Here is a 24,809-nt window from a genome sequence, read left to right as displayed (position 1 = left end):
TTTGAATTCCAAGGAGAAGGGAAGGACAGTCAGACCTGGATGCTACAGAGCAGTCTTAATGTCAACTCAAGGGCCCACTGAACCTCGTAGCTTCTGGCACTCTAGATTCCTCAGTGAAAACAAGGCTCAACAGACATACTTTTTGCAGGGAAGTTGATCTCAGTTGAGCACAAAAGAAAACAAGGTTTATGGTGGTAATTTTCTAATAATAATAATGTGCTTTCCTTCATAGGAATGTCAAAAGGATTTATTGAAAGAATGAATATGCATATATGTGTATCAAAAATATTTGTTGAGTTTCTTTCTCCTTTTTTTTCTTGAACTATAGCTGGTATTTGAATGTTACTAGAATGTTACTTCTAATATCATATAAGCAGCCCTAGCTGAGTTCTATTTTTGTTAAGCTTAAAATTCTTTTTAAAGACTTTGTCAAAACGATCAGGTTTCTCAGAGTCTTTGCTGTTTTCAATATGATTTATTTTATCTTATTTTATTTTATTTTATATTTTATTTTATTTTATTTTATTTTTGGAACAGAGTCACTCTGTTGCTCAGGCTGGAGTGCAGTGGCGTGATCTTGGCTCACTGCAACCTCCGCGTCCTGGATGCAAGCAATTCTTGTGCCTCAGCCTCCCGAGTAGCTGGAATGACAGGTGTGCCCCACCACGCCCAGCTAATTTTTTGTATTTTTAGTAAAGATAGGGTTTCACCATGTCAGGCCAGGCTGGTCTTGAACTCCTGACCTCAGGTGATCCACCTGCCTTGGCCTCCCAAAGTGCTGGGATTACAGGTGTAAGCCACCGTGCCCGGCCAGAATTTTAAATATTTTATAAATGATAGGAAAAAAAACCCTCAGAATAACAGAAATGTACAATTTTAGGAAACATGAAATTCTTTACCTTATTAGTATAAGAATCCTATATATTGAATTAAGAGATAAAGATATTTTTGCTTCAGCTAGAGGTATCTAATCCCCAAAGTTACCCAAATGTATATCAGTATATTAAATATAACTTATCTATGCTATTGACAAATAGCATAAACATATGGTTTGACTTTTTTCATTTTAATATTTGTTCATTTGATGAATTGTAAACTATATAATTATCACCCTGATTTCTTTCCCCCTATACTCTCATCCTTGCTTGCCTGTTAGGTGGGTGTGCCTGCTGCCTTGGACATGATGCTGACTGGTAGAAACATTCGTGCAGACAGGGCAAAGAAAATGGGATTGGTTGACCAATTAGTGGAACCCCTGGGTAAGTGTTAGCACATCTCAGAGTTGGGCCTTATAAAGTTACTTATTTTTTTAAAGTATTAACCTCTTATGCCAGGCATGGTGGCTCACGCCTGTAATCCCAGCACTTTGGGAGGCTGAGGCAGGAAGACCATTTGAGGTCAGGAGTTTGAGACCAGCCTTGCCAACATGGTGAAACCCTGTCTCCACTAAAAATGATTAGCCAGCTGTGGTGGCACAAACCTGTAGTCCCAGCTACTTGGGAGGATGAGGCAGGAGGATCGCTTGAACCTGGTGGGGCTGAGGTTGCAGCGAGCCAAGATTGTGCCATTGCGCTCCAGTCTGGGCAACAGAGCCAGGCTCCCATCTCAAAATAAAAAATGGTTAACCTCTTGAATATCACAGGAAGCACAGAGTGAAGCTCAAACTCTTAAGAAATGGGTCAGTATTCTAAGGAAGGAAGTTTTCTAAAATAGCTAATACTAAATCATTTTCAACATCACCCTGATTTTTATTTTGGTTTATAATTAGAACATTAGGAGTACAGAATTCAGTCAAGTCATTATTTTTGATTCTTAAATTACCTGTATCATTATCCATGCCTAACCTTCCTTCAGTTTCTTGTGTCTGTTTTAGTAAGATAATAAATGAAACAACCAACCTGAGAATATTAACAATAATTGACATCTACTGATGGGCTACTTCCTCCCATTCAATTTCTTTGCCTCCCTTTATCCAAAGAAGCCACTATTCTGATTTGTATATTCATCACCCTTATATTTCTTGAAAATCAGCATTATTGAGATATTATTTACATAATAGTAAATGTGTTAATTTTGTGTGTGTGTGTGTGTGTGTGTGTGTGTGTGTGTGTGCATGTTGGGGTCTCACTCTGTTGCTCAGACTGGAGTATAGTGGTGTGAATATAGCTTATTGCAACCTCAACTTTTTGGGCTCAAATGATCTTCCCACTTCTGCCCCCCGAGTAGCTGAGACCACAGGCATATGCTGCCACACTAGCTAATTTTTTATTTTTTGTAGAAACAAGATCTCACTCTGTTGTCCAGGCTAGTCTCAAACTCCTGGGCTCAAGCAATTCTCGTGCCTCAGCCACCCAAAGTGCCGAGATGACAGGTGTGAGCCACTGTGTCTGGTGAAATTGACCAATTTTTAATGTATAATTTGAGTTTTTTTTTTTTTTGAGATGGAGTCTTGCTCTGTCGCCCAGGCTGGAGTGCAGTGGCGCAATCTCGGCTCACTGCAAGCTCCGCCTCCCGGGTTCACGCCATTCTCCTGCCTCAGCCTCCCGAGTAGCTGGGACTACAGGCGCCCGCCCCTGCGCCTGGCTAATTTTTTCTATTTTTAGTAGAGACGGGGTTTCACCATGGTCTCGATCTCCTGACCTTGTGATCCGCCCACCTCGGCCTCCCAAAGTGCTGGGATTACAGGCGTGAGCCACCACGCCCGGCCTAATTTGAGTTTTGAAAATGTATATAGCTATGTAAACACTGCCACAATCCAAAAATAGCCATGCATGGTGGCTCACTCCTGTAATCATAGCACTTTGGGAGGCTGAGGTGGGAGAATTGCTTGAGGCCAGGAATTCAAGATCAGCCTGGACAACAGAGCAAGATCCCATCTCTTAATAAAGAATTTTTTTTTAATTAGCTGGGTATCATAGTGTACACCTGTAGTCCCAGCTAGTCAGGAGGCTGAGGCAGGAATATTGTTTGAGCCCAGAAGTTCAAGGTTGTAGTGAGCTATGATTGCACCACTGTACTCCAGCCTGAGCAACAGAGTGAGATGCCATCTTTAAAAAAAAATTTTTTAAACATTTCTGGTATGTAGCTTGTTTTACTCTTCGTTCACTTAGCATAATGCTTTTGAGATGCATCCATACTGTTGCATATATCAGCAGTTTGTTCCTTCTTATTGCTGAGTGTTACTCTATTGTAGAAATGTACCATAGTTTGTTTATCCATTCACCAAATGATGAGCATTTGAGTTGTTTCTAATTTAGGGCTATTCTGAATAAAACTGCTGTAAACATTCATCTTTAAGTCTTCATGTGGGCGTGACTGGGCATGGTAGCTCAAGCCTCTAATCCCAGCACTTTGGGAGGCTGAGGCAGGCTGATCGCCTGAGGTCAGGAATTCAACACGAGCCTGACCAACATGGTGAAACCCCGTCTCTACTTAAAATACAAAAATTAGCTGTGTGTAGTGGTGTGCACTTGTGGTCCCAGCTACTTGGGAGGCTAAGGTAGGAGAATCGCTTGAACCCAGGAGGTGGAGGTTGCAGTGAGCCAAGATTGCACCACTGCACTCCAGCCTGGGTGACAGAGCGAGACTGTCTCAAAAAACAAAAAGTCTTTATGTGGACAAATGTTTCATTTCTGTTGGGTAAATACTAAAGAGTGGATTGACTAGTCCATATGACAGATATATATTAGCTTTTGAAAAAAAAAGTTTAGCCTGAGCAGCATAACAAGACTCTGTCTCAACAAAATATAAAGTTTTAATTAGTTGGGTGTGGTGGCACATGCCTGTAGTCCTGGCTACTAGGGAGGCTGAGGCAGGAGGATTGCTTGAACCCAGGAGTTTGAGGTCACATTGAGCTATGATCAGGCCACCGCACTCCAGCCTGGGTGACAGAGGGAAACCTTATCTCTGGGAAGAAAAAAAAAAAAAAAAATTTTAGAGATGAGTCTTTGAGTCTTGCTATGTCACCGAGGCTGGCCCCAGACTCCTGGGCTCAAGCAATCTTCCTGCCTCAGCCTCCCAAGAAGCTGGGATTATGAGGCATGTGCCACTAGCATGTGCTAGGTATGTGTTTGCTTTCCCGTCAGACTGTTTTCCCAAAGTGGTTATACTCTTTTGCATTCCCACCAGCAGTGTATGAGAGTTCTAGGTACCAGCCACTTTGCATGGTCAATCTTTTTAATTTTAGACATTCTAACAGGAATGTAGTAACAGTTCTTTTTTCTTTCTTTTTTTTTGAGACACAGTCTCACTCTGTTGCCCAGGCTGGAGTGCAGTGGAACAATTTTGGCTCACTGCAACCTCTGCCTCCGATGTTCAAGCAATTCTCCTCCCTCAGCGTCCCAAGTAGCTGGGACTATAGGCACCTACCACCATGTCCAACTAATTTTTGTATTTTTAGTAGAGATTGGGTTTTACCATGTTGTCAGGGCTGGTCTCAAACTCCTGACCTCAAGTTATCCACCTGCCTCAGCCTCCCAAAGTGCTGAGATTATAGGTGTGTGCCACCATACCCAGCTGGAATGTAGTCATATTTCCTTGTGGTTTTTATATTACCCTAATTACCAAATATATTGAATATCTGTATATCTTATAAAGAGGCATCTGTTCAAATTTTTTGCCCATTTTGTTGGACTGAGTTGTTTTTCCTATTACTGAGTTTTCAGAGTTCTTTATATATTAGGATACAAGTCCTTTATCAAATATATGATTTGCAAATATTTCCTCATAGTCTGTGGCTTATCTTTTCACTATATAAGAGCAGAAATTCTTAATTGTAATGAAGTCTGGTTTATCAAGTTTCTCTTTTATGGATCATGCTATTAGTGTGGTATCTAAAAAACATTTTTCTAATTCAAGATCACTAAGATTTTCCTGTATACTTTCTTCTAGAAATTTTCTTTTTTTTTTTTTTTTTTTTTTTTTTTTTTTTTTTTGAGGCGGAGTCTCGCTCTGTCGCCCAGGCTGGAGTGCAGTGGCGCGATCTCGGCTCACTGCAAGCTCCGCCTCCCGGGTTCCCGCCATTCTCCTGCCTCAGCCTCCCGAGTAGCTGGGACTACAGGCGCCGCCACCACGCCCGGCTAATTTTTTTTTTTTTTGTATTTTTAGTGGAGACGGAGTTTCATTGTGTTAGCCAGGATGGTCTCGATCTCCTGACCTCATGATCCGCCCGTCTCGGCCTCCCAAAGTGCTGGGATTACAGGCTTGAGCCACCGCGCCCGGCCGAAATTTTCTAGTTTTAACTCTTACATTTTGGTCTGTGATCCATTTGAAGTATTTATGGATCATGCTATTAGTGTGGGATCTAAAAAGTTTTTTTCTAACTCAAGATCACTAAGATGTTCCTGTATACTTTCTTCTAGAAATTTTCTAGTTTTAGCTCTTACATTTTGGTCTGTGATTCATTTCAAGTTTTATTGGAATTGCATTGAATCAGTATATAAATTTGGGGAGAATTGACAGCTTGAAAATATTGAGTCATTTCATCCTTGAACATGGTAAAGTTCTCTGTTTATTTAGGTCTTTAAATTTCTCTCAGTAGTGTTTGGTACTTTTGAATGAATAGATCTTGAACACATTTTGTTAAATTTATGCCTAGGAATTTCATACTTTTAGGCTGTTTTACTTTTTTAACTTTAATTTCTCACTAGAATATAGAAATACAAAGATTTTTGGACATGGACCTTGTATATTGTGGTTTAGCCAAATTCATTTACTAGTTCTAGTAGCCTTTTTTTTTTTTTTTTAATAGATTCCTGAGGATTTTCTACATAGTTAATTATGTTGTCTTTAAGTAAAGATAGTTTGGCTTCTTTCTTTCCAATATAGATGCCATTTATTTCTTTTTCTTGACTTACCACAATGTCTAAGACCTTTGTACAATATTGGATAGAAGTCATGAGAACAAATATTGTCAACCTGTTCCCAGTCTTAGGAGGAAAGCATTCAGTATTAAGTATGGTGTTAGTTGTAGGTTTTTCATATGTACTCTTTATCAGGTTTGCTGAGAATGAGTATTGAATTTTGTCATGCCTTTTCTCCATCTACTGAGATAATTGTGGGTTTTTTTTTTCTTTTTTAGTCTATTAATAATGTCAGTCACATTGATTTTTGAATATTGAACCAGCCTTGTTTCTTCGAATAAACTCCATTTTGTTGTCATATATTATAAAGGATTTTTATGTTTGGTCATGAGGGATAAAGTCTCAGGGATAATTTTCTTATGATATTTTTGCCTGGTGTTGGTATCAGGGTAATGCTGGCTTCATAAAATGAATTGAGAAGTATTCTTTCCTCTCTTTTTTTTTTTTTTTTTTTTTGAGACGGAGTCTCGCCCTGTCGCCAGGCTGGAGTGGTGCAGTGGCGAGATCGCAGGCTAATTTTTGTATTTTTAGTAGAAATGGTGTTTCACCATGTTGGCCAGGATGGACTCAATCTCCTGACCTCATGATCCGCCTGCCTTAGCCTCCGGAAGTGCTGAGATTACAGGTGTGAGCCACCGTGCCTGGCCTCCATATTTTCTGAAAGATTTTATGTAGAGTTGGTATTATTTCTTAAATATTTGGTAGAATTAACCAGTAATTCCTGGGCTCCTAGTTTTCTTTGTTGGGAAAGTTTTTACTTGTGAATTCAATTAATAGATATAGGGCTATTCAGGTTCTCCATTCTAGAGTAAGCTATGGTAGTAGTTTGTGTCTTTCAAATAATTTGTTCATTTCATCTATTAACAATTTGCCAAATTTATTGCAAAAAAGTTGTTCATAATACTTGTCATTTTAATGTTTTTATACTCTATAATGATGTCTCTTCATTCATTCCTGATATTGATAGTTTATCAGCTGATAGGACTTTAATCACTTATAAAATACCTTCGCAATAACATCTAGGTTAATGTTTATTGAATAATTGGGCTGTAGCCTAGCCAAGTTGACATATTTGAAGACTATCATACTCCACGCCTTGTCTGTTTGATACCCATACACATCTCCTGAAGCCATACTTAGTCTTCAAATAAAGGCAATGACAAGAGTCATACTTAATCCTGACATGATGCAATTCTCCTTTATACAACCAAAAATACACTAATCCTTTCCCTAGAAGAGGATGCCGAGTCCTTGGGTGAAATTCACTCTTCTCTCATATTCTGTAACATAAATGCTATGATATAAAGTTAACTATTATGGATACATCTTATATTAGATGATAAGGAGCTAGAGAAGAAAACACAAATATTTGGTTAATTATATACATTAATAACAAAATAAGAAAGAAATCCTCATAAATAGTACAGTATTCATTTCTGTATTCAGAAATGAATATTTATCATATTTCCAGATTAGTATTCAGCTGATCTGGAAAGAGAACTGAGCTATCAAATGTCAGAGTAAATAATTAAACAACCCAAAAGGAAAGTAACAGCGGAGCCTTTATTCACTTACTATGATAGTTTACACAAAAGGCTAAAACCAAAGAAAGTGCCAGCTCCTCCCTATACCATTTTCCCCATGGAATGGTACACTGGTTGAGGATCTGGTAGATTAGCATACAAGTGGGTGTCATCTCACTGTTGCAAAAGCCCTGAACAAAAGGTTCCTGAGGCTTTATGGACCCTGGGTGAGGAGAGTGGAGTAGACTGGGAGAAGTGTCTTTAAGATTTCCCCTTCCTGCCGGGTGCAGTGGCTCATGCCTGTAATACCAGCACTTTGGGAGGTCGAGGCGGGCGGATCACCTGAGGTGAGAAGTTCGAGACCAGCCTGGCCAACATGGCAAAACCTCATCGCCACTAAAAATACGAAAATTAGCCAGGCGTGGTGGCACATGCCTGTAATCCCAGCTACTCAGGAGACTGAAGCAGGAGAATCACTTGAACCTGGGAGGCAGAGGTTGCAGTGAGCCGAGATTGTGCCACTGTACTCCAGCCTGGGCGACAGAGTGAGACTCTGTCTCAAAAATAAATAAATAAAAGATTTCCCCTTCCTCCTTTGACAAGGTCTCAGCAGAGGCACCTGAAGAAGGCCTCAGCCAAAGTCCCCATATAAAAAGACCTAGGAATAGAAGGCATCTAGGCTAGGAATGCACATTTGTGTAAGAGCTTAGCCAGCCCCAGAGACCCAAGTCCTTGACTGCAGCTCCCTCAGATGACACCGCAATGCACTGACTGTGTACCAGGTCTGGTGTGGAAAGGGTGATATTTCTACTCCCCTTTTCATATTCCCTTTGCCCTCAGGAAGTACCTCAGTTTTTCCTAGTTCTTTGCCTGGTGGGGTGACCTTCATTCCTAAAATGTCTTCTAGGCCACTAGCAGTCCTGTGCGAATTGGGTTGTGATTTTCTACTGACTAATTAGAGGTCATGTTAGTACTAAGGGACACCCTAAGAGATCTGCCACATTTGAGACATACTCTTCCTTACCTCTGTTGTGTAGTAGCAACCTAATTTCCCCTTGGTAATCAGGATTAATCACCCCAGCCAGTACAGTACCCGCCCTCTGCTGCCTGTTGATTTCAAGGCATGAGGAGCCCAAAGTGGCCAGATGGCAGTTTTAACTTCCAGTTTAGTAGAATCATTGTTGTGTCTCCTGGTGGAAGCATTCCTCCCTTTGGAACCAAGCCTTCTAGACAGGCAGAGCCCAAAGTTGCAGGGACAAGAAGCAGAAATTTTGCTGGTAGATTAGATCACTAGGGGTAATAGTGAACAGGGTAATTTCTGTTTGCTCTCCTTGATTTCTGGACTCACGAATCCTGGCTGTGGGAAAAATAGCACCCAATGCTGGAAGCTGACTTAAAACATTTGCGCATCATGGAGGACATTGACTCTGCAAAATACTGCCACTTAGCTGGCACTGTGATGGAGTCTTCAGTAGTCCATCCTACCATTCTGTCGAGCCAGCTGCTTCCCAATGATGCAGTAAGATCAGTGTTTTGTGAGCATGGCCCATTGCTGCACTTCACTTACTAAGAAGTTAGTTCCTTGATAAGAAGCAGTGCTTGGTGGGATACCATAATGGTGGATAAGGCACTCTGTAAGTCCACAAGTGGTAGTTTTGGCAAAAGCATTGCATGCCAGGAAGGCAAATTGATATTCACAGTAAATGTTCCAGTAAGAACCAAAGCACTGCCCTTTCCATGACAGAAGCAGTGCAAAGTAATCGACCTGCCACAAGGTGGCTCCCTAATCACCCTGGAGACTCTCCATATGAGGGATTCAGTGTAGGTTTCTGCTACTGGCTGATTGGGCACTCAACAGTGGCTGTAGCCAGATGGGCCTTGGTAAATGAAAGTCCACATTGCCTAAGCCCATGCATAACCTCCACACTCGCCATCATGGCCGCTGTTCATAAAGCAGTGACAAGAGTGACTGGGGAAAGATGCTGACTGGTATCCATAGAACAAGTCATCCCATCCAATTTGTCATTGAAATCCTCGACTGAGGTCACTGTTTGATGAGCATTTAATGGGACACAGTGTTTTCACATTATTTGCCTGTTCAGAGAGGTTTGTCCACTGACCTACTCCCCAGATGTCCTTGTATATTAGTTTGCTAGGGCTGCCATAACAAATACCAGACTGAGTGGCTTAAACAACAGAAACTTAACATGTTTTCTCGCATTTCTGGAAACTGGAAGTTTAAGATCAGGTGTTAGCAGGTTTGGTTTCTTCTGAGGCATCTCTCTTTGGCTTGCAGATGGCCCTGCTTTCTTACTCTGTCTGCATATCCCTGGCATCTCTTTTGTGTGTCCAAATTTTTTCTTCTTATAAGGACACCAGTCAGATTGGATTAGGGCACACCCTAATGGCCTCATTTTAACTTAATCACTTCTTTAAAGGCCCTATCCCCAATTATAGTCATATTCTGAGATACTGGAGGTTAGGACTTCAACATATGAATGGGGTGGGGGGGAAACAATTCAGCCCATAACACCTTGCCAACAGTTTTTCATCTGTGTTCCCCCAAGTTCCTGACCATCCAGGCAAACCGTTGGCCACAGCCTATGAATCAGAGTAGACCCTTAGTTCAGGCCATTTTCTTTCTAGACAAAATGGACAACCAGGTGCACTGCCAGAAGTATTGCCCACTGGGAGGGTGTCCCTTCACCACTGTCCTTAAGGGGCATCCCAGAAGGGACTGTAGTGTTACAGCTGTGCACTTCCAGGTGGAACCTGCATATCACACAGAAGTATCTACAAACCAGGCCCGAGTTTTTCTTTGCCAATCAACTGGCCATAGAGAACTCCCCATGAGGCCATAGGTGCAGGCTGGGAGAGACAAAGAACAGGGCCATGGAGTATTTCGGCTACTTCCTCATGCAGCTTGTGCCTTTAGTGTCTGTTTAAGCCCAGTCTTACATATACCACTGCCATTTGATAATGGAGTGCTACCATGTACACCCCACTTTATGGCTTAGTAGGTTAGACAACATCTGTTTCATGATCGGCAGCTCAGGTCACCTGGTAACTTGATGCCCCATGGTTAAGCTTTGAGTCTCTACGAAGTCCCACTAACAAGCCAAACACTGTTTGCCAAAAGGAGAGTAGTCACAGAGGATGGTAGGGCTTTTTCTAAAATCCTAAGCGTCTGTGTTGTGATTCACCTAATAGAGATCTATTAAAGACTCCAGACAGCATCTCTGTCTGCTGCCGACACTTCAGGCACCATTGGGTTTGAATCACATGGCCCAAATGGCAGAACTGCTTCTCTTGTTCTGGGTCCCACTTAAACTAGCAGCTGTTTTAGTTACTCAGTAAATGGGCTGGAGTAGCAACCCAAATGAGTAATATGTTGTCTCCAAAGTCTGAAGCAGCGCCCAGGTGTTCTGCGTGTCTTTTTGTGGTAGGAGGGGCCAGGTGCAACACTTACCCTTTACAACAGAAGGGATGTCTTTGTATGCCCTAGACCACTGGATCCCCAGAAATTTCACTAACATGGGAGGCCCTGAATTTTGGAGGGATTTATTTCCCACCTTCTGTCACACACATGTGTTACCCCCAGCATGTCTAGAGTAGTTAATACTTCCTGCTCACCAGATCCATTCAGCATAATATCACAGTGTAATGAACCAGCATGATATCTTGTGGAAGGACAAGGTAATCAGGCTCTTTGTGGACTAAATTATGATATATGGTTGAAAACAATACACCCACCCCTAAGGTAAGACATTGAAGGTATATTGCTGAAAGCAAACTGCTTCTGGTGGTCTTTACTAACGGATAACCAAGAAAAAAAAGCTTCTGTCAGATCAGTCACTGCATACCAGGTCCAAGGATGTATGTTAATTTGTTCAAGCAATAAAATGACATCTGGAACACCAGTTACAATTGCAGTTGCCACCTGATTAAATTTATAGTAATCCACTGTCATTCCAGAAGATCCATCTGTTTTCTGCACTGTCCAGAGTAGGCAAGTTGAATGGGAATGAAGTAGGAATCACCACCCCTACCTCTTTCAGTCCTTGATGGTGACACTAATCTCTGTAGTCCCTCCAGGATTGTGGTGTTGCTTTGGTTTACTGTTTTCTAGGTAGTGGCAGTTTTAGTGGCTTTCACTTGGCCTTTCCCACCATAGTAGCCCTTACTCTACAAGTCAGAGAATACAGTGATATTACTCATTGCTGAGTTTGTCTGTTCCAATTGTACATTCTGAAACTGGGAAAATAACCACAGGATGGGCTCAGGGACCTGCTAGGCCCACTGAGACAGACCTGAGCTAAAACTCCATTGATCACTTGACTTCATAAGCCCCTACTCTGACTACTGGACCACAGTGATGTTTGGGTCCCCTGGAATTAGTGTTAGTTCAGAAGCCATTGTCTGGTAATCCCCAAAAAATCATTGTTTCCCCTTCTGCAAGGCAAATAGCCATAGGTCCCTTTGGGGAAGGGTAGGAGAAAGATAAACAGGAAAGTCTCCTTAAGAGGACACAGCTTCCCTTTCATTACAGAGATTCTGGATCTGTAAAGTAGCTCATTTCTGGGAATTGATTAAGGGGCCATGACTCTCTTCGAGTGATTCAAGTTATACTTCTGTTGACCAGACCTAGAATTCTTCTGCTTATATAGATCAAGTGAGAGTTTAGTAGACTGCCCATCTATTTCTTTTCTAGGGACGCCATGATCGACTACCCAATGCCATAGGTCTCTGCAAGTCTGACTATTCTGATTACTGCTTTGGCCCCACTATTTATTACGGTAACCATGCCCACCTTGATTTGGCATGGTGCTGCTACTTGGCCCCTGCCACCCCGGGATTCCTTTATCCCCATTGCATTTAGGGATCCCAGTTGATGGTAGCAGTTCCCACCGTAATTTCTGACCTCCAAAGAAAAGCAACCACAGAGCAGAGATGCTGGGCCTCACCTCACAAATTGATTTCTCACAGTGGGGGTGAAGGGTGCACCCTCTGACCCTTCCAGGGTGACCTGTCAGTTCTTTGTTCCTTTTTTCTTCTTCCTGCTTTCTTTTGGATTAATAATTTTTTATTGGCCAGGCACAGTGGCTCACACCTGTAATCTCAGCACTTTGGGAGGCCGAGGTGGGCAGATGACAAGGTCAGGAGATGGAGACCGTCCTGGCTAACATGGTGAAAATTAGCTTGGCATGGTGACATGCATCTGTAATCCCACCTACTTGGGAGGGTGAGGCAAGAGAATCACTAGAACCTGGGAGGTGGAGGTTGCAGTGAGCTAAGATCACACCACTGCACTCCAGCCTGGGCAACAGAGCGAGACTCCATCTCAAAAAAAAAAAAAGGTTTTTTTTATGTTCATTACCGGCCTTTTACTTTGCTTTTCCCTTTTAATGGTTGCTCTGGGGTTTTACAGTATACATTTTTAACCTATCACAGTCTATTTTCTTTCTTTTTTTTTTTTTTTGAGACGGAGTCTCACTCTGTCACCCAGGCTAGAGTGCAGTGGTGCGATCTTGGCTCACTGCAATCTCTGCCTCCCAGGTTCAACCAATTCTCTTGCCTTAGCCTCCTGAGTAGCTGGGATTACAGTGCACACCACCACGCCCAGCTAATTTTTGTATATTAGTAGAGATGGAGTTTCACTATTTTGGCCAGGCTGGTCTCAAACTCCTGACTTCAGGTGATCTGCCTGCCTTGGCCTCCCGAAGTGTTAAGATTACAGGTGTGAGCCACTGCACCTGGCCTGTTTTCAACTGATAATATTTTCATGTGGTGTCAAAACCTTAAAAGAGTATGCATTTATTTTGTATACTCCCCATTTTTGCTATTGTTGTTATACATTTTACTTCTACATACATTATAAATTCTTCTATATATTGGTATATTTGTTTTACATAATTATCTCTTAAGGAGAATAAAAAATTAGAAAAGATCTTTTCTATAGTTGCCCACATAGTTACCATTTTTAGTGCTTTTTATCCTTTGTATAGGTAGATCCAGATTCCCATCTGATTTGGTTTTCTTCCAACCTGAAGAACTTCCTTTAGAGTTTTCTGTAGTGTAGGTCTGTTCTTACCTTTTGATTTGTCTGACAAAGTCTATTTCCCTCTTCATTTTTAAATATATTTTTCCTAGATTGCTAATGTTTCTTTCTCTCTTTTTTTTTTTTTTTTTTTTTTTTGAGACAGAGTCTCACCCTGTTGCCCAGGCTGGAGTTCAGTGGCACAATCTCGGCTCACTGAAACTTCTGCCTCCCGGCTTCAAATGATTCTCCTATCTCAGCTTCCTGAGTAGCTGGGAGTACAGGCACCCACTACCACACCCAGTTAATTTTTGTATTTTTAATAGAGTTTCTCCATGTTGGCCAGGCTGGTCTTGAACTCCTGACCTCAAGTGATCTGCCCACCGCGGCCTCCCAAAGTGCTGGGATTACATGAGCCACCACACCTGGCCAGCTAATGTTTTTCTTTTGGTACTTTGTAAATGTCTCCATTCTGTGTGGCTTGCATAATTTCTGATGAAAAGTCTGTTGTCACTTTTACCTTGGCACTTTTTTGTTTGTTTGTTTCTTTTTGAGACAGGGTCTTGCTCTGTTGCCCAGGTTAAAGTGCAGTGGTATGATCATAACTCACTGAAGCCCCAAACTTCTGGACTCAAGCAGTCTTTCCACGTCAGCCTCTCGAGTAGCTGGGACTACAGTCATGCACCACCATGCCCAGCTAATTAAAAAAAATTTTTCTTTTTGTAGAGACAAGGTCTTACCGTGTTGCCCAGGCTGATCTCAAACCCCTGGGCTCAGGTGATCCTCCTGCCTCAGCCTCCCAAAGCACTGAAATTACAGGCATGAGCCACTGTGCCCAGCTGTCATTCTTTTCTTTATACTTCTATATGTGATGTGCCTTTCCCTTCCTCTTGTCTGCTTTCAGATTTTCCCTTTATGACTGGTGTTAGCAATTTGATTATGATGTGCCTTGGTTTGTTGGGTTTTTTTTTTTAAAGTTTATTATGTCTGGGATTCATTAAACATCTTGGACATATGGGCTTATAGTTTTCATAAAAATTGGAGACTTCTTTGGCTATTTCTTCAGATATTTTTCTGTCTCCCTCCCCTTTTTGGAGATTCCAATTTCACATTGTTAGATCATTTGATATTGCCCAAAAATGAAGCTCTGGGTTGTTTGTTTTAGGTCTTCTTTCATTCTGGTTATTTCTACTGCCATGTATTCAAGTTTCCTGATGTTTCCCTCTTCAGTGTATCCCTGCTATTAATCCAATCCCATGTGATTCACTTTTTTTTTCAGACGGGGTCTTGCCGAGTCTGGTCCTTGAGCTACTGGGCTCAAGTGATCCTCTTGCCTCAGTCTCCCAAGTAGCTGGGGTTGACTCACTTTTATATCTTCAGTTTCTCCTCATTATCGCCTGTTTTCCTCTACCTTCTATAATATACGGCATGAATTTACACTAGCCTTTTTGAACATCGTGTCTGCTCATTCTATCATTCTTTTCATTTCTGGATCTGTGTCTATTTGTTGATCTGTCTCCTGGCTATGGGTCATTCTTTCCTTGCTTCATTTCATGCCTTTTATGGTGGTTCTTTCCTCAGCTGCAGATAGTTTCCCCTCATGCACATGCAGAACAATACTTGACCAGAGTTTCAAGGACCCCTCTTTAGAGCGCTGGAGCTCTTCTGTTGTACAGCAGCTGCTCTCCAGCATGTCACGTCACAGATTCCAGCTGCCCTGGCCTCCCTCAGGATTATGACTGTGTTAGGACTTTTATGGACACTGAACTTTTGTCACTCCAAAGTTTTGGGCTTAGTTATTATTCCTCCTTCCCCACACATGTTCAAAATAGGTCAAATGGGCCAGGCTCGGTGGCTAACACCTATAATCCTAGCACTTTGGGAGGCCGAGGCGGGCAGATCATTTGAGGCCAGGAGTTCAAGACCAGCCTGGCCAACATGGTGAAACCCCATCTCTACTAAAAATAGAAAATTTAGCTGGGCATGGTGGCACGCACCTGTAATCCCAGCTACTTGAGAGGCTGAGGCAGGAGAATCGCTTGAAACTGGGAGGCAGAGGTTGCAATGAGCCGAGATCACACTGCTGCACTCTAGCCTGGGTTACAGAGCAAGACTCTGTCTCAAAAAAAAAAAAAAAAAAATAGGGCAAGTGTCTTAAGAGAGAGATCGGTTGTATGTCTGCTGTGGGTTCTCTCAGTTGGGTTTTGTTTCCTAAGTGCCACAGTACTGCACAAGATTGCCATTTTGACCCTAGCCACATCCTCCAATGTGACTCTTACAGACTTTTGATTGAGAGCCTAGTAGGTGTCTGTGGTATCTGTTTTCACAGCACTATAAATTGTGTTCTTTAGATTTTTTAAAAATAAGGGTGGGGTCCCACTATGTTGCCCAGGCTGGTTTCGAACTCCTGATCTCAAGCAATCCTCCTATGTCAGTCTTCCAAAGTGCTGGGATTATAGGCATGAGCCACTGCACCTGCTCTTCAGATTTTTTGAGCCTAGCTCTGTAACCTCTTGCCCCAAGCAGGTTCAAGATCTGGTAGAGGCCTTGTGTGGAAAATCAGTTGCATATTGGTTTCAGGCCCCCTTCTCCATAGAAGTACTTTATCTATTAAACATAATGATACTATGAGAGATTTCACTCAACCTCTCTGAGCTAGCCCCTTCCTCCTTGTCTTAGACCTTCACAAATGTTCCTGGGGGAAAACTGGCTTTGCACTTGGTTTCTTCTAACTTCTAATCTGTTGTACATGACCACCAAAAACTCTGATGGTTTCACGTTCCTTCTGCTTGGGTCAAGTCCAGTCTTCAGTCTAAGCCCAAAAGCATTACATATCCCTGAAAAGAAAATGATCAGCAATCATCAGTTCAGCTAAGACAGGCTCTTGCTCTCTAGAATTTTAGTTCATATGGTCCTTGTTACTTCCATAGTTCCCCAGTGTCTTTACAAATGATTTCATGATTTGTTCTTTTTTCTTTCCAGTTTTGCATCAAGAATGCAGGTTGCAGTAGACATAATACTTTCCTTTTGTGTGTGTGACGTACTACATTCTACTCAGAAGTGGAAGCCAAATGAAACAGTTTAAGACCACGTTTTCTACCTAGAGCATATCATTGCTCCTCTATTCATTGTAATTTCCCTTCTTTGAGTTCATGGTTTATGACTTTGCCACCTACCAGTCTCCAGTCTGAAATGGAATGCTGTGCTAGAGCCTTTGGCTTTGGCAAGCCTAGGTTTTTCACTACCGGGGACTGGTCTAGGCCTGATTTGCATTCCAGTGTTGCATTCATTTTTGTAGGACCAGGACTAAAACCTCCAGAGGAACGGACAATGGAATACCTAGAAGAGGTTGCAATTACTTTTGCCAAAGGACTAGCTGATAAGAAGATTTCTCCAAAGAGAAACAAGGGATTGGTGGAGAGTGAGTATCATTGTTAAAGAACAAAGGCAAAGCTTCTTTCCTGGAAATTTAATTTTATTTGCTATAGATTCAAAATGAGAAAGTAGTAAATGCATTATTTACTCAAAGCATAAAGTCAGCCTTAGGAGGCGTAACAACTCCTCAACTTTACGCTAGCCAGTTAAAGCCAATTTTAAAAACCTTTTTTTTTCCTTATGATGACCCTTGAGCCATAGAAAACTTTTCATTTTAGAAAATGTTAAGCACAAACACAAAAAGACTAGATAATAGTGTTATAAACACTCATGTACCCAAGGCCCAGCTTTAACATTCATCAATTAGCATGTTTAAGGTAATGCATAGGTTGAAATTTATATTGTGTGTATCAGCATAAAGAGCAGTTCTTGCAGATAGCTAGAATTACTTCATTTCTACAGAGTTTAGAGGATAAACTAACAGGGAATCTAGGCTCTTTATAGTAAATATCTAAAAGCATTTTATTTTACAGAATTGACAGCGTATGCCATGACTATTCCATTTGTCAGGCAACAGGTTTACAAAAAAGTGGAAGAAAAAGTGCGAAAGCAGACTAAAGGCCTATATCCTGCACCTCTGAAAATAATTGATGTGAGTCTTACCCAATATTCCCAGTTTTCTCATATTTCCTTCCTTTCTATAGATCACTCCTCCTTATTGCCATTCTGGACCATGTATGTTCAGTACTAGATTTCTTAATTCTGCTATTAAAGTAGAATTAATCCTTACCAAAAATAAGGGAAGGGCATAGCAAGCTGTAAGGACTCATATAAAGTGATGTATTTGGGGAAAATCAATGCTGGACTTACTCATTGGTTGATGCATTTAAATCTATCAGTAACAAACCAGCAAACCAGGAAAGGAACCTAAGTCATATCAGTATAACAAGGCCATTAGAGTGTCAGGCACTAACCAAAAAGTAATTGAAACAAAATTGATGGCTCTATTCTATTCTTGGTCAACATCATTGTCAGTGCCTAAAATCCCTCAAGGACTTCTTCATTGTAATTATAAAAAAGATGTAATGATGTAGAGAAGCTCTGCAAAAGATCAATGAGGATAATTAAAATGATCACAGGGTTCAAGAAATCTCTTAACAGTAGACTTTAAAACTTAGAACTTTTCAGTTGGGAAAGTCAAAGATTAAGAGAGCATATAACCAAAGACTTCACAATTGGTGAATGGGTCAGTCAACAAGTATATTTTGAGCAGAAGGCACCAAAGCACATAAAATATGAAACATGCCCCCACCCGCCTTCATCTCACAGGCTGGACTGGGGATGTTAGACACGTATATGTGTTAAGGCAGATAGCCTTGTAAGAGATATAAGGCAGCATAAGATTAATGCCAAATAATTGGGACAGAGGAGGCAGCAATTACCATGAGACAAAGAGATCAGTAAGTGCCTCATGGGATCTGACCTGAACCCTGAAAGCTGGGTGGAGGATAGGTGAAGGGAAAGTATTGCCAAGGAGGGAGGGCATTTAGAGCAAAGTTATGGAAGCTGGAAAACAGGCTCTTCAAGGAACATTAGTGAGACCAGTGTTTGTGGGAGATAATGAGATGTTAGTGTGAAGAAAAGCAGATTGAAGCTAGATTTTAAAAGGCTGGTAATAATGAATTGAGAAATTTTACCTTTGTCTGATAAAGATTATAGAGAGCCATTTGCATGGTAGTGGGTAAAAATGGTTTCGAAGGAGAGACAAAGTACAGCAGTGGATTAGCAAACTGTCTTAGTAATTCAGGCTTGAACTTTGAATAAGGCCCTGTGATATAATAGTAAAGTAAAAATATGAAAGCAGCAACAGGCTTGCCAAAGAGAGGTTATGAGTTAGGTTCAGATATATTGAGTTCAGATATTATGGGAAATTCAAGCAACAGCAGTTTAGACAGAGAAGTCAGAGTTAGAGATGTCAATTTGCTTATTTTTAAAAATTTGTCATTCCCGTAAATTATGATAGTGAGTAAGTACAGGGTCATTTTTTTCATCTTTTATACTTGCCATTGTACTTAGGATAGTACTTATCCCAAATGTTACACTGAATTTTGTAGAGTTCATGATTAATGTGATAAACTAGGTCACGTATCTGAGGGAGAAAGCGTAGAGAGCTAAAAGGGCTGAAAGTGGAAGTTCAGGATCTGCCTACATTTGAAGATCAGGAGAGAAGCCAGAAGAGTAATTCAAGCTTTGTCTTTCCTTCTCCTTCCGTGTTATGCTAGATTTAGCAGTAGCCTCAAAGATGGAGAATTAAGTCAATCGAGGGCAGCCGGATCCTCAGTCCTCTTCTCTTTCTCATTCTAGTCTAGACTTTTGACTTACTCTTTGAGGACTAGCAACACTGGCAATTTTATTTAGCATTATTGTACATCTCGCCAATTTATTCCAACACTGAGCAAGTGCTTTATATGTTTTTAGGTGGTAAAGACTGGAATTGAGCAAGGGAGTGATGCTGGTTATCTCTCTGAATCTCAGGTAAACTTATTTCCTTTCAATGTTTTATTAGTTAAAGGAAAACTAAAGATCCAATCTTCTGTATAAAGCTGAAAAAGGAAAAAAATACCTAAAGCCTAGTAAGAATTTTTTTCTTCCAGTGCTTATCATCTCTTATGATTAATCTCAGTGAGCAAGTGGATGCTAAGAATACCCTAATGGGTCCGGGCATGGTGGTTTACCCCTGTAATCCCAACATTCTGGGAGGCCGAGGTGGGCAGATCGCTTGAGCTTGAGTTCAAGATCAGCATGGGCAACATGGCCAAACCCCATCTTTACAAAAACTACAAAAATTAGCCAGGCATGGTGGCATGCGCCTGTAATCCCAGCTACTTGCAGGGCTGAGGCAGGAGAATTGTTTGAGTCCAGGAGGTTAAGGCTGCAGTGAGCTAAGTAAGATCGCACCACTGCATTCCAGCCTCGGTGACAAAGTGAGACCCTGTCTCCAAGAAAGAAAAAAAAAGAAAAAACCCTTTGGTCTGCGGAGGTTTGAACTTATCCTCAGTAATAAGGTTGTCACTACAAAGGGCAAGAACATAGTTATAATCCTTTCAAAACAAGTCACTTGGGTGTTTTTTGTTCTGCACTTGGGCAGGTTTTATTGAGACAAAATGAATACAAAGATAGAAAAATATTTTTCTTATATGTTAGGGCCTAGAGATGATGAAACTGAATTTTTTGGTAAATTGGAAAATGAAAAGAAGTATCTTGTACCCACTAAAAGGCAAAGACAGAAGAGATGTATGTACCAGCTTTACCCATGTACTTTTCTAGCAACTTGGTGATGTTGCAGATTTAAGTGATTTGTGTTTGTTTTTAAGTTTTAAACGATCATTGAAGAATGGTTGCTCTTTTATCAAGTTGAATATCTCTTATCCAAAATGTTTGGGACTAAAAACATTTCAGATTTCAGACTTTTTCAGACAGTGGAATATTTGCATATATATGATGGAGAGATCTTGGGAATGGGATCAGAGTCTAAACATGAAATTAATTTCATATACACATTATATACCACATAGCCTGATGGTAATATTGTACATTATTTTTAATAACTTTTTACATAAAACAGTTTTGACTGCAGCTCATAACATGTGTAATATCTTGCCCATGACATCATGTTGGCACTCAAAAAGTTTTGGATTTTGGAGCATTTTGGATTTTGGATTTTCAGATTAACGATGCTCAACCTGTAAAAGGACCAAAAAAAAAAAAATCTGAAGAGCTCAGGACAGGTACCAGAAAAACACTTCTGGTACTAGATGTTTTGTTGGGCATTTCTGATTTTTTTTAAAATATAACCAAGTGCACATAAACATACATACAGAACAATTGAGGAATAAGTTTCACGAATCAGTAACTGTCTTCACTGTGTGCATTGTGCTCGGTATCCTCTGTGTATTCCTCTTTTTATGTATATAATGCTTATTGCCACTCACTCAATTTCTGACCATTGATAAATCTTTTGCCCACGTTTGAAAAATCACTGGTTTATTAGATAAAACGTCCTGTATCAAGATGAGTAAAGCATTGATTGTGTTATCATTTTACGTTCTATTGGGTCATGAAAGCAACTTTATTAGAGGGATTCTTTTGAAATGCTCTTTGTAACCATGTAATCTTACCAGTATATCCTAATGATATTAATAATAGCTAATCTTGAGACCCTGGTCATTTTACTAGTGTTCTCATTTAATCCCCTAGAACAATACTGTAAAATGGGTATTGTTTTTCCCATTTTTAAGGATGAAGAAAGCTTCACAATGGGGCAGTGGCAGAGACAGGATCTGTCAAATCCTAAATGTTATGGCTTTAACCACCACGTTGAGACTTTTTCTCCATAAATTAGGCCACTTTTTAAAGTGGTAAATCCCACGTGGGCAGCCTGCTACAGTAGAAAAAGAACTGGAGTTCGAGGCTGGGCGCGGTGGCTCACGCCTGTAATCCTAGCACTTTGGGAGGCCAAGGCGGGTGGATCACGAGGTCAGGAGATCAAGACCATCCTGGCTAACACGGTGAAACCCCGTCTCTACTAAAAATACAAAAAATTAGCCAGGCGTGGTGGCGGGCGCCTTAGTCCCAGCTACTCGGGAGGCTGAGGCAGGAGAATGGTGTGAACCTGGGAGGCGGAGGTTGTAGTGAGCGGAGATCCCGCCACTGCCCTCCAGCCTGCGTGACAGTGTGAGACTCCGTCTCAAACTAAAAAAAACAATAGAACTGGAGTTCGGAATCATACTATCTTGGTTCAAGTTCCATTTCTGCCACTTTGAGGCCGTATGGTTTTGAGCAAAGTCGCTCCATTTCTTTGGACCTCCTCTTCCCAATCTGTAAAATGAGAGGGTTGGTTTGAGATGATTGTGGAGGCTCGTTCTGGCCCTAAGACTCTAGTTTTATGAAAAAGGTTACCACACCTCTGGTGTAAAAAAGCTGAGAGCTTAGTTATATCCAAAACTTTCTTCAATACAGTAGTCGGAAAGTGCTCCAGATGAGACAAGTAAAGAAAAGACACATCAGTGAGAGACAGACTTCTGCAGCACTGAACCCCCAACCTCCCCCACATCCCCAGGAACTCAGGCTTCACATGCATTACTTCTGCTTTTCAGAGGAACCTGAACTGAAGGAATCCATATAACCTAGACTGTGAAGTTCTACCTTTTCTCATTCCCTTTTACTTTTCAGAAATTTGGAGAGCTTGTAATGACCAAAGAATCAAAGGCCTTGATGGGACTCTACCATGGTCAGGTCCTGTGCAAGAAGAATAAATTTGGAGCTCCACAGAAGGATGTTAAGTAAGTTAAACTCTACCCAGGAAGCCCTTGTGAATTTTATTGTGTGCAAAGCTCACAGAGGCTTTGAAGATCTATAGAGCTAGATCTATATCTTAATTCCGTCTTGCCCTCAACCTCTTCTTTCCTGGGCACATTTGAGCCCTTATGTCTACTAAAAACTTTTTGGCTTTCAAAGTTCTGCCTGTTCTGAGTTTTTTCCAAACCCCTCTGGTCATTCCTATAGAGGCTTTCTTGTCATGTATTGATGTCGCCTAGAAATCTGGTTTAGGTCTCCCTTCCCAAACCACACACTCCCTCTGCACTGTTCAGTGGTCATCTCTCTCCCTGTGATTTGAGATGCCATCTCTGGGAACTCACACTTCTTCCTCATTAAAAAACATAAAACCTCATTGTAACTGTTAAAATCTTGTCCTTCTTTTAGCTTACAACCTAAGTATTGGAAAGTCTGTTTGCCTCTTTCATGTGTATTGCCATAAGCCAGCCTTTTTCCATATTATGCTGCCTAATAGCTCTTCAGAGTCTATGTTTAATGATGCCCCTAAACTTACCTTGTAGCTCTGTGGTTCTCAGTGTGGACAATTTTGCCCCCCAGGGGGACATTTGACAATGCCTGGGAACATTTTTGGTTGTCACAACTAGGGAGGGAGGGATGCTACTGGCATCTGTGAGTGGAGGCCAGGGATGCTGCTAACCATCCTATAATACACAGATAGTACCTGCCATAAAGAAATACCCAGTTTGAAATGTCAGTAGTGCTGAGGTTGAGCTGTTCTAGCTGAACTGCTGTGGGGGATTTCAGAGAAGCAGCTAATGATACTACCTTCTCCATCCTCTCACCTTTAATGAGATTACAAATATACAAAATAAAATGGATAAGAAGTCTGGGTGAAACACGTAAGATTCTAACCAAGAGGGCTGATTTCCAGTTACAATCTGAAATACAACCTTAACTGCTTCTCTCAGACATTTAGTGACTGCTATCAATCCCATCTGAAGAGCCAATTGCACTTGTTCCACCTAACATTGATAGTACCTTGCATTTGATGAGCGGGGTAAATTACTTCCATGTTGCAGGAGAAAAATTACAGCCTCTTAAACCTGTATCTCTTTACACATTCTACAAAAATCAGACAGATTAATAAGGAAAACAAAGCCACCCATTCCCTGTGCACAGCATAAATAGAAGGCAGAGAAGCATCCTGCAAAATTACAAAACCTAGACACACCGACTTCTACCCCTCCCCACCACATCCCTCCATGTACACAAAGAATGCTGTCAATTAAAGAAACTGCACTTTGCAGCAGAAGAGGGTACTCTTAAATTAAGAAACCTAGTGTCTTAATTTATTATTAACTCCAGACTCCTCTTGCCTAAGCATTTATTGTTGTATGGCGATAGTACACATCTCCATGTAACCATAAAATACCCCTTGGAGAAGGTGGTATTGTGTAGTAAGTACACAAAAAAGAAAGACAGCACCTGCAAAAAGGCAATATAAGAAAAAAAGAGAAAATGAGAATCAGAATACTTGAGTTTTTGAAAATTCTGTCCCCCAAAAAACAACCACAATGCAGAAGAAGACTATAACAGAACACTACCAAACTTGATTTAAATGTTCTTGAATCAGCATTTGCAGAAGAGAAAAAAAGCTACCTTGAATAAAAAATTTTAAAACTCAGGACTTTAATGGACAGAAAAACAGGATAAATGTAGGAGTTGACCTAACTTGGGAAAGATATTGAAGAAAAAGGTAGCATCATCTTAGAAATGAAGAATAAGTTATAGTACCCAAGGCAGAATATTTTTAACTGAAAATTGAATAACGAACATTGTAGATAGGTGTCCTCCTTCCTGCTTTCCCAGTTGTCAGTAATTCTTCTACTTTCATCTCTCTAGGCCACTTCCCCCTTGCCTTGGATGAGAACTGGAATTCCTTATCAATCGATAAGGAATAAGATTACAAATTAATCTTTCATATGAATAATGCATTCCATCAGTTCTAATAAGTGAAGAGCAGTACTTGTGAAAAAAAGAAAAATGCTGAGCTACAAATTAGTATACAGACAAGGTGCCATGTTATGCATTCTTCAAATCACAACATTTCTTTGTAACCAACCCTCAAAAGTTCATGTCACCCAGCAGTTGGCTTATAAAGCGTCATGCACCATAGATGTTAGCCTGCTGGGTAATTACACAAGTGGGTCATTTTGGGGGTGCAGAAGATGTTTACCAGAAGGATTCCGTAGATTGTGAAGTGTGTTAATTTAACTCTACATTGTTGTAGACAAATATTAAACAACTATAAAGCCATCATGAAAATTCTGGTGTTAATGAAGCAGAGCATAACAGTTAAGAAATGAGTGATATTTTAGCTGTGGACTCTGTTATAACAAAAAAGCTTTAAAGACAGTTTTAGATTTTACTATTATTGTTACAGCTAAAGTTTACATTCCAGCAAATGCCCTCCCATCAAACAAACAAACAAAAAAACAACCTAGCAAATAATGCATTATTTTTCTCCTTTCAAAAAAACTATCATAAATAAGATTATAAGATACTGTTTTGTGTTTATGGGATTTTTTTGGTTGGAGGAGGGGGGCAGGTTTGCTTTTTTAGAGACAGTGTCTCATTCTGTCACGCAGGCTGGAGTGCAATGGCATAATCACGGCT

The 24,809-nt window shown here is 40.8% G+C and overlaps 1 protein-coding gene across 2 annotated transcripts in view; it reads left to right on the top strand.

Moving 5' to 3' along the window:
• LOC105479788 (hydroxyacyl-CoA dehydrogenase trifunctional multienzyme complex subunit alpha) overlaps positions 1-24,809 on the top strand; it is a 57,475-nt gene that overhangs the window by 15,722 nt on the left and 16,944 nt on the right. For both annotated transcript variants that reach the window (XM_011738050.2, XM_011738051.2), the window contains 5 exons: positions 1,157-1,259; positions 16,720-16,842; positions 17,330-17,448; positions 19,275-19,331; positions 22,029-22,138. In XM_011738050.2, coding sequence (XP_011736352.1) covers positions 1,157-1,259; positions 16,720-16,842; positions 17,330-17,448; positions 19,275-19,331; positions 22,029-22,138 — 512 coding nt within the window. The remainder of the gene's footprint in view (positions 1-1,156; positions 1,260-16,719; positions 16,843-17,329; positions 17,449-19,274; positions 19,332-22,028; positions 22,139-24,809) is intronic.

Source organism: Macaca nemestrina, chromosome 13, assembly GCF_043159975.1.
Source record: "Macaca nemestrina isolate mMacNem1 chromosome 13, mMacNem.hap1, whole genome shotgun sequence".
NCBI lineage: Eukaryota > Metazoa > Chordata > Mammalia > Primates > Cercopithecidae > Macaca > Macaca nemestrina.
Note: the sequence above shows the minus strand (reverse complement) of the source record. Positions and strands in the feature narration are given on the sequence as shown.